Raw genomic sequence first — 14,865 nt, 5'->3', positions numbered from 1 at the left:
AACCTTTCCAGAATCAATGCCATTTATAGGTACTAATTCAGATTTCCTTAAAACAAAAATGGGATTTCCATTAGCAGATTCAAGGAGACAGCCATCTTCTTCTGACACCTCAATCTGCCTTTCAATTTCCAAACAAGAGGGTTATAATTGTAAATTTGAACCAAAAAACTGTCAGATACTAAAAAGATAGAATAAAATAAAGATGATATTAATAATAAGATAGTCCACCTGCAAATTATCCATGCTTCACCTGCATCCCCTTGAAATCCTTCAAGAACGATGTATTCCAATGTAGCATAGATATTAGTTTTGTGGAATCCAGCACATGCTCCTTTTAGAATCTTGATTTTCTACCCTGAATCCTAAGATTGTCCTTTCCGCATTACAGCTTTGTGAACCCTAACAACTACAACCAAAACCAACATGAGTATCAGAAAAACAATGCCATGGAGTCAATTTTTTTTAAGTTCTCACCATTGTTAGATATGTGAAGCTCCTTGTTTGTAATTGAAAGGCAGATTGAGGTGTCAGAAGAAGATGGATGTCATGGCCTTGGAAGAAAACATCTACAGAGAAAACAATGATTCCAGTTGACAGAGTAAACGTAGGGAGTGAAAATGAGGTAACATAAAAGCATACTTTTCTTACTCATTCATTCTCTTTTTACCCCATGCCCTTCAAAAGTATTTTCATATTCTAACCATGTTTAGTTACAGACAAATTTAACTAATACAGTGGAACCACAGACAAATTTGAAGCTTAAAGATGAAAATCTTTCAGCTGTTAAAGGTGGTGACTTGTAATTTGTAAATTGTACTTTATTTTTAATCTTATTTCCATGAGTTTAATTATAATTGATTAAACTATATACAGGATGGGAGAAAGCTGAATCAGAAGTTTTAGCACTAAAACAAGAACTAGAGAAAGCTACACAACAAAGAGAAGCATTAAATGAGTGTATGCTTCAGCTTCGTTTTGCTCGTGAAGAACAGGAAAAAAGATACATGATGATTTAATGAAAACATCAAATGAACATGAAAAAAAGATAGGTGAATTAAATAAAAAAGTTTCCAAACTAGAATTGGAAAACAGTCAATTAATTTACTCTCTTTCATCAAAGGAAAATCTACTTAACGAACTACACTCAGTTAGAGCTCAATTAGATTATGATTTAACTTCTGTTGTTGGTCAACTAGAGTCAACTCAGAGAGAAAATGATTCTTTAAGTTATGAAATCCGAGTTTTAGAAAAAGAACTTGAGATTAGAAACGAAGAGAGAGAATTTAACCGAAGAACATCTGATGTGGCACATAAGCAATACCTAGGAAGTGTCAAAAAGATTGCACAGCTGGAAACAGAAGCACAAGGACTCCGCTCACTTCTCCAAAAACGCTTACCTGGCCCCACTGACATGGCAAAGATGAAGAACAAAGTTGACCTTACAAGAAGAAAGTCAAACCCTTTTCCTATTGCATCAAAGATCACCTTCTTGACTGAACAGTTGTGTTCGTTTGAAGAAGAGAACAGACTCCTTAAGGAGTTTCTCAACCAAATGTCAAAAAGTCAAACGGTTGTACCTGCCACGTCATTTGACATGGGTAGTGATGAAAAAAATACTTAAAACCAACCAGTCTTGTGGCGTCGATGCTAAGAGGAGATATATATTGTGTCTTGACCAGCCATGATATGCCTTTATCTGTGGGATGTTCTTTTCTCATCTTCAGGGGCAATATGCTGAATTTCATCCTTCCCAACACTAACATAAATATAAACATAATATAAGGAGGAAAGGTTCATTTTTTGATGAAAAAAATGAAAGACAAATATTGAAGAAGAAAATGAAAGATAATTGCTGAAGAACCATCTAAATGTAGAGCAAGAGACTCACGGCTTTTGGACGTCGAAATCCAGTGATGTTGTTATCTTGAAGAACATAGTTCTTCTCCGATTCCCTTAAGATTCATGCAGCATAAAATAGAAAGGCAACCATGCATTCACAACAAAAGGTAAGATTGTCAAATTGATTTTTCACTACAAAAGGTAAGCTTGTCAAATTGATTTTACCTTTTCTTTCTTTTCTTCTTCTTTTGTCTCTCATCATCACTATCCACCCTGTCTTCTTCCTTTGCATCATGTTCGTCTTTATCAATATCATCCACTATAATCAAGGTCAAACAATTACAACATTTAACTGTGTCATTAATCATTTCAAAAATAGAGCTTCATTATAAATAAAATGAGCATGTTCTGGAACTAAATAAGATACTAAATGGACACTCACAGTCAGTAACCTTCATTGATCCAGGTATGTCCACACCTAACCAAACCTGTAAAGCCTCTCATGCAGACCTTCTTGCAACACTTGAAACATGAACATTAGCACATATATAAACCCATATGCCAACAACTTCAAACATGAAAAGATAGTCATCATAGAAACATAAACATCCATTTCCATTTTCACCTCCCTATGCCTAAACCCATTTGCATCTCTACCTTAGTTTTCATGTTGTATCAGAGTGTGATTATTAATCCCATTGATGAATTAGTCAATTGTACTTTTGCTTGTTCATTGGGGAAATTTATCAAACAGATGGTGTTCATAAAAAAACAAAATCACTCTGTCAACATTAATTCATCCTACCCACAAATCAAGATTCATCAAAAACATAAAAAGCAAATAGTTTAGTAAGATAAAGGGGACCAGGAAAAAGTAAAAATAATCAAGTCGTAGGTCGATATCAAAAATTATGAACTGCATTAAACTAGCCCTCAATTTCATAGTAAAAATCAAAATTCAAAACAAACATCATTCAACAGAATATGAAGAACATCTACTGAGATCGAGAGAACACAAAGAGGAGAACAGGCAAGATGAGTGCAAACTATTGTGCCAAAACTTACCAGCTAATGGAAATTGGCAACTCAATAACATAACAGAGGCCATCTGGAACAGCGGGGTGGTTAGAAAATTGATATCAAGATGGAATCAGACAAACAACAAAAGAAGGGAATAAGAACAACAATTACCAGACAAACTGATGATATTACCTGCGTAGGGTCAAAGAGCAGAACGATGAGAAGGGGCGGCATGTATGATGATATGATGAGCATAGAGACCACGATGGAGGCGTAAGAGCCTAAGACGATGACGGTGAGCAGAGCGATGCGATAGAGGGGCATTCGTGATAGAGAAAAGAAATAAGGATTCAGAATAGCATACGACTAGGGAAGGAAGGATGTGAAAGCATAAAATCCAAGACCTAGGGTTTTGGTGGGTTTGATAAAATTAAAGGGTCGGACGAATTATAAAACGGTGACAAGGTACACCAGAGCACCGGCGCCAACACTCTCGGAAATGTGGAGTTTTTTATTTTTTGGGTTTCTAATCGGAGGTCGATAGATGTTTTCAGACTAAAATTGGAGATTAGAGTGCCGAAGAATAGAGAATCACAAAAGCGTGAAGTATGGATTGAGCTTTTAAGGTTCAATGGCAGTGGCGGTAGCGATGGCTTAGGGTTTAGAGGGAGAAGGAAGGAGTGAACGAAGGGAGATACTGAGGAGAGAGGGTAGAAGCAGGGTTCTTCAAAAATTTAGAATTCCAGACAATTTCGTTTCCCCCTTTAAAAACAAGCGTTTAAGAAAAAAATATAAAGCGACATTTGAAGAGGACACCCGTTTAATAAAGCACCCTCCGTGTTTGTATTTTTTTTCTTTTCTAACACTAATTTCAGGGCACGTACAAATGCGTGACCTCTATCCTTCAAATTTTAGAAGATATGACATTATTTTTAGGGCGAACGGTTTTGATATCGTAAATCACCGCGTGTCATTGTTTGCGCGTCGTAAAAGGGTGTTTTTCTAGTAGTGATACTAATCCCATATGGCCTCAAACCTTTGAGCATAAATAAAACACGTTTTATTTATCACCATATCGATTACTCATTATTTGTTGTTTCGGGTAATCAACTTCTTACTTGAATTATTACACTTGTCCCATGCTCTTATCATGCACACAATGTTTACCTATGGTTCTTACTTTGTGAAATAGATCAAATGAACACATTTCCAATCATACTCATTTCAAAACTCCCAATCCTTTTCACAAGTGAAAGAATATCAAATTCTTGCCACTTATGGAATATGCTAGATTCTAACATTTTATGCAATGATCCTTTTGTAATGTCACTGCACTAAAGTCACAATGACTTTTGCCAATCAAATCACAAAGTCCTCTATCAGAGATTGTTACAATACAATTCCTTAGATGTGATGTCTCTCACTCAAAGTACATTCCTTTGAACATCCTTTTGCATAAAATTTCTAATCTAGACATTGATTCTCAATATCCAACTCCCAATACGGAAACCTTTCCATACTTCCCATATGACAACTCATTCTCAATAGAATCTTATCTATTCATAATAATGTCGATATGGTCCATCCAATAATATACTCCCAACTACTCATAAGCGACCAATCCTCGGCGAACTTTGGATTGTCCTTTGATAATTGTTTAATTATCTTAGTCAAAACTCATTCTCTTCCTTTTTCCCTCTAAATGCGCTAGACATTTGGAAAATTTTAGAATGATCAAATATTATAGCATTTGCAATCGATCCTATACCTGAAGCGTATGGGACACGATGCATAATATCTTACATGAAGATTCGATACTTTATCAATCTTCTGCCATAATATTTTATGTGCTACGTTCTCAAAATTCGAACTATGAAGAGGAATGCCGTAATCATAATCAAATTTTTAAGAACGCACTATGTTTCCTTGACTAAATTATTAATATTCCACAACCTAAGCCTTTAGATTTGAAATAAAGCATAATATTCTCTCCCTTAATTATAGCAAAACAACTTTACAACCCTTACGACTTTGCAAGGTGTAACTCTTGTTTTTCTATAATTAATATTGCTAACTTTAAATACTTGCCTTAATAATCATACAATCATAACATTTATACTCCCACTATGATGATGATTATTATAAACATAACACTTATGCTCCCACTAGCTTTGACATGTATTCAGAAACCAACTTACCTTCTAGAAAAAAAAAACAATACTTATTGAATTTCTTAAGTTCATGTTTCTAATACCTAACACTTTGATAATCCTTTATCAAGGCTTCTTGAGCTTATACACCTTTGTCTTAGATAGCTTATATGTGTGTCTAAACAATTCAGACTAATTGCCAAATCTCACAATTTGAATCATGGAAAGGGATACCACAACCATAATTGAATTCGAGAATTCAATTTCACAATCACTATCTTCTTAAAATCTCTCTTAGTGAAAGCATTTCCTCACAGTCATTTTCATGAAGGAGGGAATCTTATGACACTTAGATTTTAATGGTGTATGTGTTCCTATCCATGTGAATTTGTCAAAACCAAAGTTTATGACAAATTCAAACTCATATGGACCGAACTTTCTTAATCTTGACTTCTGGCCTTATGGTAACACAGCTGCCCACCATGTCTTCCAAGTAGTTAAGCAGCTCACCCTTTTCTATCAATGTACTTTCCATTGATCAAGGTGTCTGCCTTTTATGCGTTCAAATGAGAACTCATAGAACTCACATGCATAATTAACTCAATTGGAATGGCACAGAAACAAAATAGTGTCAACACGATAGGTTGTAAACCTCAACTCGTGTGCTAGTGATGATCGATAAGGTTTATTTTGATTTGTTCTTGAAACCTTTCAAGACCATTAAGACTCCCACTGACTCCTTGACATATAAGATTCTCTTGTCAATACATATTTCTTGACAAACAAATATTAAAGAGTTAGTGTAGTTTTTATCAAAACACTTCATAAATTGGTCCTAGTTGGTCTTTGTCTTATCCAAGACATCACAAATTTCCACATTTGATGAATGTTATAAACCTTCTTAATACTTATCACTCAATTTCACAATCTTAACTCTAAGACTTGTTTTGGAACGAAGTATGATTGACTTCTTGATTTAACCATTTCTTCAATTCTTGATTCCTCTTCTTAGACATACAATTGTACTAAGACCCACATAAAGGATCAATTGAGATATGGTTCTTAATCATTAAGACTTATCATAAAGCATAAAAGGTACTCTCCCTTCTTCTTAGTATTGAGAAACTTTTATCTTTCTGCCTACTTGATTCTTCTTATTCGTTCTGCTATTGATTTAAACTTTTTCAATCAATTCAGAATTACACTTAATCTTATAAGTATAATCTTATTTACTAAACCTTTAGTAAATCATGACGAATATCTTGTTACTCTTATGGTGGACTTGATCAACACGCAACTTTGTGTACTCGATTTCCTAGTCCTTCACTTGACACTTTGTCAATGAGGCTATTAGGGTTATCTAACAAGGAAACCCTAATTTGGATGCTTAAGCCCTAAGCAACCCATGGACTCCTTTCCTTAAAGGCCTTGGACGATTTCTAATGGGTTTCCCCATAGAATTCGTCCAACCTTATAATATAAGGCAATCCATGGCCCAATTGCAATTATCTTATAATTACATTTCTAGTCCCTTAAGTTTAATTAATCTCTTTTAGTCACAAACTTAATTCTTATTAATTCTTGACTAATATTAATTAAACAATATGATTTCTCCTTCAATATATTATTCTCATAATATATTAATAAATCATATTTAATCCTTTCTCTCCATAATTCATCCTATCAAGTTACTTTGGTGAAGGCAACCCAAAAGGACCATGCACCATCGGGTCAAGTACATACCAAAATAGTTATGGACTTAGACACTAATCCAACACATACAACCAGGTTTATAATGGCAAGTCAAGAAACCTAGGTGTTAGACATAGTATGATTAGAGAACTAATCATGAACGGTGTAATTTCGGTTGAGTTAGTGAAATCACAACAAAATTTGGCAGATCAGTTGACTAAAGGTATGACAAGAGACTTAGTGCACAAGTTTGTAATCGGGATAGGATTAAAGTCTATTTAATTTTGTAATGGTGATACACCTGATTCCCTCATTATATAATGTTAGGAGTTGAATTCAATATGGAAATCCCATACTTGTAGATTGGAACACATGAAGTATTCATCCCAAGTATGTGTTCGGTTCTTCAAGTTAGCCAGGTTGAAGTTTAACTTCTTAATAATTCCTTTGATAAATGTATGTGTAGATACATGGAAAGGAGTGACATATGTGATTGTGAAGTGTAGCCATATTTCAAGAGGTTGTGGACTTGACCTTGATACCATCATGAGAGGATTGGGACACATGACTTTATAATAGTGTCAAGTTGTATTTTGCTAGAAATTCAATAAATTGGTATATATTTTACTTTCTGGTATTCGAATGGGTTGATGGGTTCAATTCTTAGAACACCCTGGTTCTTTAGTATTTGCAAGTGTATGATACTAAGTGGAAATTATATCGTTCTGATATATTCATTATGCACTAGTTTGGTTTATTTTCATAAGGTTATATTTGTTCAAGGGTTACACTAAAATAGAGGAGGATCGTTGGCGATTTTAGTGTCACCATGTAATTTTATGTAATTGGAACTAACACTTGAGCTAACGGGCTTCATAATTTGTACTCTAATATATGTACGGGTATGTGCGGAGTACACGCATGTATAAGATCAAATTAGAAGCCGGTTTGACGACAAGTCGGGGGTCCAGGGGCTGTGCCGCTAGGTCTAAGGTTTCCAAAAGGGCAGCGCCCCTTTGGCGTGGTCTAAGGGCAGCGCCCCAAAAGGTCTCTGAATTTTACATATGGGAACATAGTGGGGAAATCAAATTCTCAAGGGTGATTATGGTAAAATTGACGAATTCGTCGGTTTTGGAAACCCTTGATTTCTTCATTTAGTTTCGGATCCCCCTAACTTGCTTCCAAAGTAACCCACAACGGCAAACCCTAAGAGGCAAACCATAAATCTCGTTTATTGCCTAAACGGCTCTTCTCTTTGAGAAGAGATATACAATCATTAGCTCTATTTTCTTCAGACGAACATAGAATCTTTCTACCAATTTGGCTTACGATATCTGTGCCTAGATTCGTAAGTGTCCTCTTCGATTATCCTAGGTTGTATTTCTTGCAACCCAGACATAATGTAGAAATATCAGTTCGGAAAGCGTTCACACGATCCAAGGGGTATCCTAATCTCCAATATAAACTCTAATTTCTCCTACAGATGATACCTTTTAAAGTAGAGAGTGTTGTGTTTTAAAGAGGTAAACTGAAATTCTCGACGAACATCTACAAGTAAATAAACATGTTTGATATTATAAGAAATGTTTACAAAAGTTGACCTGAGGTATCGTAGTACCTCGACCAAACTTCAATAAAGACATAAATCAATATAATCAAGGAAAACATATGCATATACGTGGATATGGAAGAGTTCCACGTATGAGGAATATTGACCATCTTAGTGATTAAAAGGAGAATTTTTTTGATGTTATTAACAAAAGAAAGGTGGAAGCGAGTTTCATTATCATTCGTGTTGCTATGATAGACATAAGAAAGTATTAATAGGAAAAGAGATGACATCATGTGAGAGGTTTTGGAAGAACTAAAGTGTTGCTATGATAGACATAAGAAAGTATTAATAGGAAAAGAGATGACATCATGTGAGAGGTTTTGGAAGAACTAAAGTGTGTGAGTGGAAAATGGGCAGATGGCAATGCCATAAAGGGTGAGGGTATCATTAGGTTTTATGTTATGCTACAATAAATTTTTGTATTTAATGGTGTTCTTATTATGAGACAATGAGTTACGTTAAACACTAGTTTATAGCTTTCAAATAATTTATTAAAAACTAGCTTAAAAGCTACTTTATAAGTAATTTAGCATTCTTGCCAAATTAAATTGTAATAAGATTATAAATAATTTAACATAAAAACACCAAAAACAATCATAATATATGTACAAGTAATCTCATGGTTCTCATCCTTAATGGGTTGATAAGTTGATATCTACCAAGATACATAAGAAGATAATTGAGAATTATTAAAATAGTAATAGATGGTCAATCAAGTGTTTATAATCTTTAAAATATAATAACAACATTAAACTAGAATGACATTCATTATATAAGTATCATTAGGGGTGTTCGCGGTGCGGTTTGGCGCGGTATAGAGTTGAAACCGCAAACGGTGCCGCACATGCGGTTTGAGTTTTTTGGAAACTGCAAACCGCACCACAAAAGCTCTAAACCGCATTATGCGGTGCGGTTTCATGCGGGCGGTTTGTGCGGTTTATGTGCAGTTTGATAAGTTGTTTCAATTTATAACTTTGGTTGTTATTCATTCCACTTAAACACTTTCAAAATTTATTAATTATATTGCATACCCTTTAAAAGGCATAGATATTAACAAAAAAATCACATAATGTTTTGTTAAGTTGTTATGACTTATAAAATTTGATATCATAGTCTTTTAAGTCTTTAATTACCATATTTAACCATCGTGATATAGAATAAAGTTATTGGACAGTATGAAGTATTTGGTGATTGGAAAATTTGATATATATATATATATATATATATATATATATATATATATATATATATATATATATATATATATATACACACACACACAGACGACGTGGTGCGGTTTGAGCCGTGGTTTGGTAACTATAAACCGAAAACCGCGCCGCATAGTGCGGTTTGACAAAATTACGAACCGCAAACCGCACCGCAAAATTCTAAACCGCATTATACGGTGCGGTGTGGGCGATTTGTGCGGTTTATGCGGTTTTTTGCACACCCCTAAGTGTCATCATCTAATTATGCCATATTTCATTACCACTAATTGTAGTGAAAATATTTCTAATCCATATTTATTCAATCAATTATTTTATTAATTATTATAATATCAAACTAATATTTTTATTATTTATATTTTTAGAAAGTTTTATTTTTCTACAATAAAAGACAGATACTCTAATCCTAAATTCCAGATGTTATAAAGTAATAACCAAGTGGTATTATGAATTGAATATCAACATATATAAAATTTTTAATTGAATAACAACACACTTTGCACCAATAAACCACTACGGACTAAATAATTTGATATGCATAGAAATATGAGATAGTAGGTTGTCATTTTTATGACAATGAGACATGTCTTCCAAAAACACTTAATAACATGAGGCTAACTATCCAGTTTCATGATATATATCCCTATCAATATTAGGATATGAGATTTTCCAATTTATGAATATGGGTAAAAAAATGGGATCTTTGTCGAGGATGCCTTTTGAAGTACATAATGAAATGTTCTAAAGCAGTAAAGCAAAATTCTCAAAAAGCATCTACAAGTAAATAAACACATAGGATAGGATACGAAATGTTTAGGAAACTTGAAATGAGGTATCATAGTACTTCTACTAAGCTATGATAGAGACATAAATCAATATAGTCAAGGATAACATATCATATATGTGGATATGAAAGAGTTCCACATACGAGGAATATTGATCATCTTAGTGATCGAGGAGAAAAATAAATTTGCTAGAAGTTATTGATACTAGAGGGGTGGGAGGAAGATTTATTATCATTATTTGTGTTGTTGTGATAGACATGAGAAAGTATTAGTAGGAATAGAGATGAGATCATCTCAGAGGTGGTGGAAAAACTACATCGTGAGGGGGAAATTGGGAGATGAAAATGTCATAAGGTGTAGGGGTATCATTAGGTTTTATGTTATGTTACAATCAATTTTGTATTTAAGGGTGTTCTTATTTGGTTAGACAAACATATGTACGGTTGTGTTTATCGCACTGCATTAAAAACTAGTTTATAGGTTTCAAATAAAGTACATCATATAATTTATTAAAAATCTTCCTCTTCCTATTCTAATAAAAGAATAGATTTACTATTATATTGACAAGTGTCATACAATTAGAACACCTCATTAATGTTATATATCACTTATCATGTCACTTATCAACCTATTAATTATCCATTTCAAATTTCAAATTTTAAATTTCCACTCTAATTACATTTCATTAATGTTATATACACATAGAGGCTCGTTTAGGCTCGCGAGCCCACTAAATTGTTCATGAGCCGAGCTCGAGTTTCATTTTAAGGCTCGAATCGAGCTCGAGCTTCCTCAAATTAAACGAGCCGAGCTCGAGCTTGGTCATGCTCAGGCTTGGTTCGGCTCGTTTACACCCCTAATATCCACCCAGTTACATAAGTAAATAATTAAAAACTACCAAAAATAATAAGTGATGATCAATTAAGTATTTATAATCTTTGTAAGATATTAACAACATTAAACTAGAATGACATTTGTTCGAAACGTGTCATCATCTAATCATGTCATATTTCTTTTTCTCTAATTGTAGTAAAAAAAACTATCTAATCCCCGTTTATGATTAATAAAAAGTGATTGTGTGTCATTAAACTAAGTAAACATAAATAATGTCTAACTACTATTGTTTTTGATTCGATGGATACCCACCACCATATTTGATGGAACTTCATTACAACTTTTTCTTACTATTCCTTTTTGTTACGTGGGGTGCCCAAAATAACTATCGATATACCTGGTACGTGGGGTTAGAAAAGGGTCGAGTGTTTGACACTTGACATGTATGGTTATTTTTTTCTTCAATTTTATTAATATATATTTAAAAACTTTTAACATTAAATTATTTTTCCATTTTATAAAAAATATAGAGTAACCATATGATTGCCCCTATGGCTTGGAATAATTTACGAGTTTGGTATCTAACTCATTTTTTTTAATTTGGACACCAAATATGGTTTTCTTATGTCTTTCAAAAAGAAAATATTTTGTCATTAATAATCTTATTTGGATAAATGTCACTATAGCCCAATCAACTATCGTCATTTATCTGATTTGGTCACTAAATATTTTTTTGCACAATATATCATTAAACTTACAACTTACCTGTCTATTAAGTTACGTTCGATAGTTTTTAACATATCATCCGTTAAGCAGTTATTATAAATTGCATGAAGGGTCCCTATAATTTCAATTTCTTTCATGGTTGGCCTCACACCAACACAGTTCATCATCAACTTCACCATCGTTCAATTCCAACAACCACCACCCTTCACATTGGACAACCTCGTTACTAATTATTCTAACATACGATCACTCACAAAAAAGTCTCGATTGATTTTAATTTTTATAAAAAAAATAATTTCAAATTGTTTCAGTTCTAAATAATGCATTTTAAAAAAAGATATATGTTTAGAATCAACATTGAATGAAAGTGTTACAATGTCTATTTGCTAAATAAGAAATTAATTACCAATAAGATATTTGTGAGTTAACTTTTTTCTTATAGAGTAAGCATCAATACTCCTTACCTTCACAAAGTATATATATGACATGCTTATTTGAATTGGATTATCCGAATGAAATTGTTACACCGTGCAACACTAAATGTAATTCACTAACTACCAATGTATACATTTTTATTTGCGACAAGAACCCCATATTAAAAAACTGATCATTTTTAATGCAACTATTTCACCAAATAATATTAAATGCAGTTTGCAAACTTCTACGATGACCATTTTTAGTGATCTAGCATATTTTTGGTCGATTAAAGAGATTTAAGTGGTTGGAGTTTCTACCAAATATATCATATTTTTACTTAAAATCGGCCGGTAAACTGAACTCTAAATCAAAAATCATGGAGGTTGCTTGAGATGAACGTTGGTGGGTGCCAGAAATGAACGGTGGTGGTGCAGGTGACAAACGATGCTTGTAAAGGACCAACCACAAAAGAAATTGAATCCATAGGGATCATGCTTGTAAACTATAATAACTAGTTAACGGATGATTTGTTAAAAACTAACGAAAGTGATTTAATAGACATGTAAGTTGTAAGTTTAATGACCTATAGAGCAAAAAAAAATATTTTAGTGACCAAATCAGATAAATAACCATAAATTATTTGACTATAATGACATATACCCATCTTCTTTTTAATTTATTGATTGTTTTTTTTTATCATTTATAATTTATAAAAAATAAAATTGGCACCATTATTTATTATTTGTTTTCGTTAAATTGTTGTCTTCCTTCCCCATACAATAACTCTCGCAGATATCACCGTTATAATCTTTGAACAATATCATCGACCACTAGAAAAAACTTCACCCCACAAGATAAAAATGCAAGGGATGTAATGTCCCTAAATTTCAAACTAAAATTTTCATTTAAACTGGGTTAATCAATTAAAATATTTTTTCTAACATAAAGAAAACATCCAATTGATTCAAAACCATAAGATCAAAAAGAGAGTTGAATTACAAAAACAACGGAAACCAAGTAACAGAGTAACATCGATGCGAATGTTTAGTTACGCCGCACCCTTCCTACTAACATCTTGAAAAACATTAAATTTAACAACGTAAACATAAAGCTTAGTGAGTTCTCCAATATACCACATATTTCACCATACACACAATGCATACAAACAAAAGATATCGGCTTCATCCGATCATAACATATCAATATACATATCCATATCAGGCCTATTTAGATCACGATCGATTCCGGTCTTGCTATCATCCCAACCTGGTACTGTTTGACTCACGACCGGAATCGGTCTTTTCATCAACCCACTGATCATTATTTGACTTGTTTCATGTTCCGGGCTTATCATCAACCCAAAAAATAATATCCATATACAAACCTATAAAGAAGACTACATGTAATATTAAAGATCATCTTACAAACATATAGTCGTACGGAGTCGTAAAATATCATAGATAGTCGAACAAATGATCCTACCTGAGAGCAATCAATCATACAAGAACCGTGCAATAAGGCTAGATTAAGATTTATCATACTATCTAATTTAAACTATGTACAACCCCTATGGCATTCACTCAACAATCAACCAATACTACAAATACCCTATCCAATCATGACACGTAACAGCATCATATAATCAATCAATCAATCATATACCTCAAAAACACTATCCTAGTCAACCATTACCATCATACTTTAAAAATACATATATCTTATTATACAAAGGACATACAATTTCATACGTAGCATAGTGAGGAGACTCGCCTGAATAGGAAAATGAAGAATTTATATTGCATACATGAATACGCATACAAATCAGACCCATGAACAAACTAAAACAACAAATAAAGATCATACCTAAGTTTATAGCTCAAAACTCCAAAGGTTGAACCAACGTCAAATTTGGTCAAAAAGTCAACATTCTAGTCAAAGGTGCCCAACACCCCCTTTTGGGCGCTTCACGCACACTAAAAGACAAATTTGTTGGGATTTTACAAAGATGCCCATGCTCTCTGCTAAGCAACCAACCAAAACAATTTAATCCATTAAATCGGAAGTCTAAATTCTCATATCCGGATCCCTTTAATGTCTTAATGGATAAAGTTTCCAACTTTATCATTTGGATGGTCCAAAAAAGTAAGATCTAAAACCCTAATTCTTAAAAGTGATTAAATGGACCATAACTCTCACATGACTTAATAGGAATGCATGAAATCCCATTTTTTCCATTTCCAAAATGTTCATGAATCATTTCAAGGTGCTCAAGTGATTATGGAGTTCACTCAACTCCAAGAACACGAGGAAAAAAGGGACAAATGGTCCAATAACCACACATAATAAGATTTAATGAATCTAAAGAGCAAGATATGAACTTTATACTGACAAATGTCCATAAATGGAGTGATTTTGTTGGATCTACACTTGGAACCACTTTCCTTGCAACAAAGGAAAACTTCTTGACCTTCAAGTTTCACTAAAATGGAATAAATAAACTCTAAATCATCAAAAATGCTCATGAAAAGTGAGAGGAGGTTAGGGTTTTATAAGGACCGTTTGGA

The 14,865-nt window shown here is 33.3% G+C and overlaps 1 protein-coding gene across 1 annotated transcript; it reads left to right on the top strand.

The window, feature by feature from the left end:
* The first annotated feature begins 550 nt into the window (after positions 1-550).
* On the top strand, positions 551-1,382 carry LOC111901367 (filament-like plant protein). Its single transcript, XM_023897226.3, has 3 exons — positions 551-622; positions 717-789; positions 874-1,382. The coding sequence occupies exons 1-3, from the start codon at positions 581-583 to the stop codon at positions 1,014-1,016; spliced, it is 258 nt and encodes an 85-aa protein (XP_023752994.1). The 5' UTR covers positions 551-580; the 3' UTR covers positions 1,017-1,382.
* The last annotated feature ends 13,483 nt before the right edge of the window (positions 1,383-14,865 follow it).

Source organism: Lactuca sativa, chromosome 2 (assembly GCF_002870075.4).
Source record: "Lactuca sativa cultivar Salinas chromosome 2, Lsat_Salinas_v11, whole genome shotgun sequence".
Taxonomy (NCBI): Eukaryota; Viridiplantae; Streptophyta; class Magnoliopsida; order Asterales; family Asteraceae; genus Lactuca; species Lactuca sativa.
This window is presented reverse-complemented; position numbering and strand designations above follow the sequence as displayed.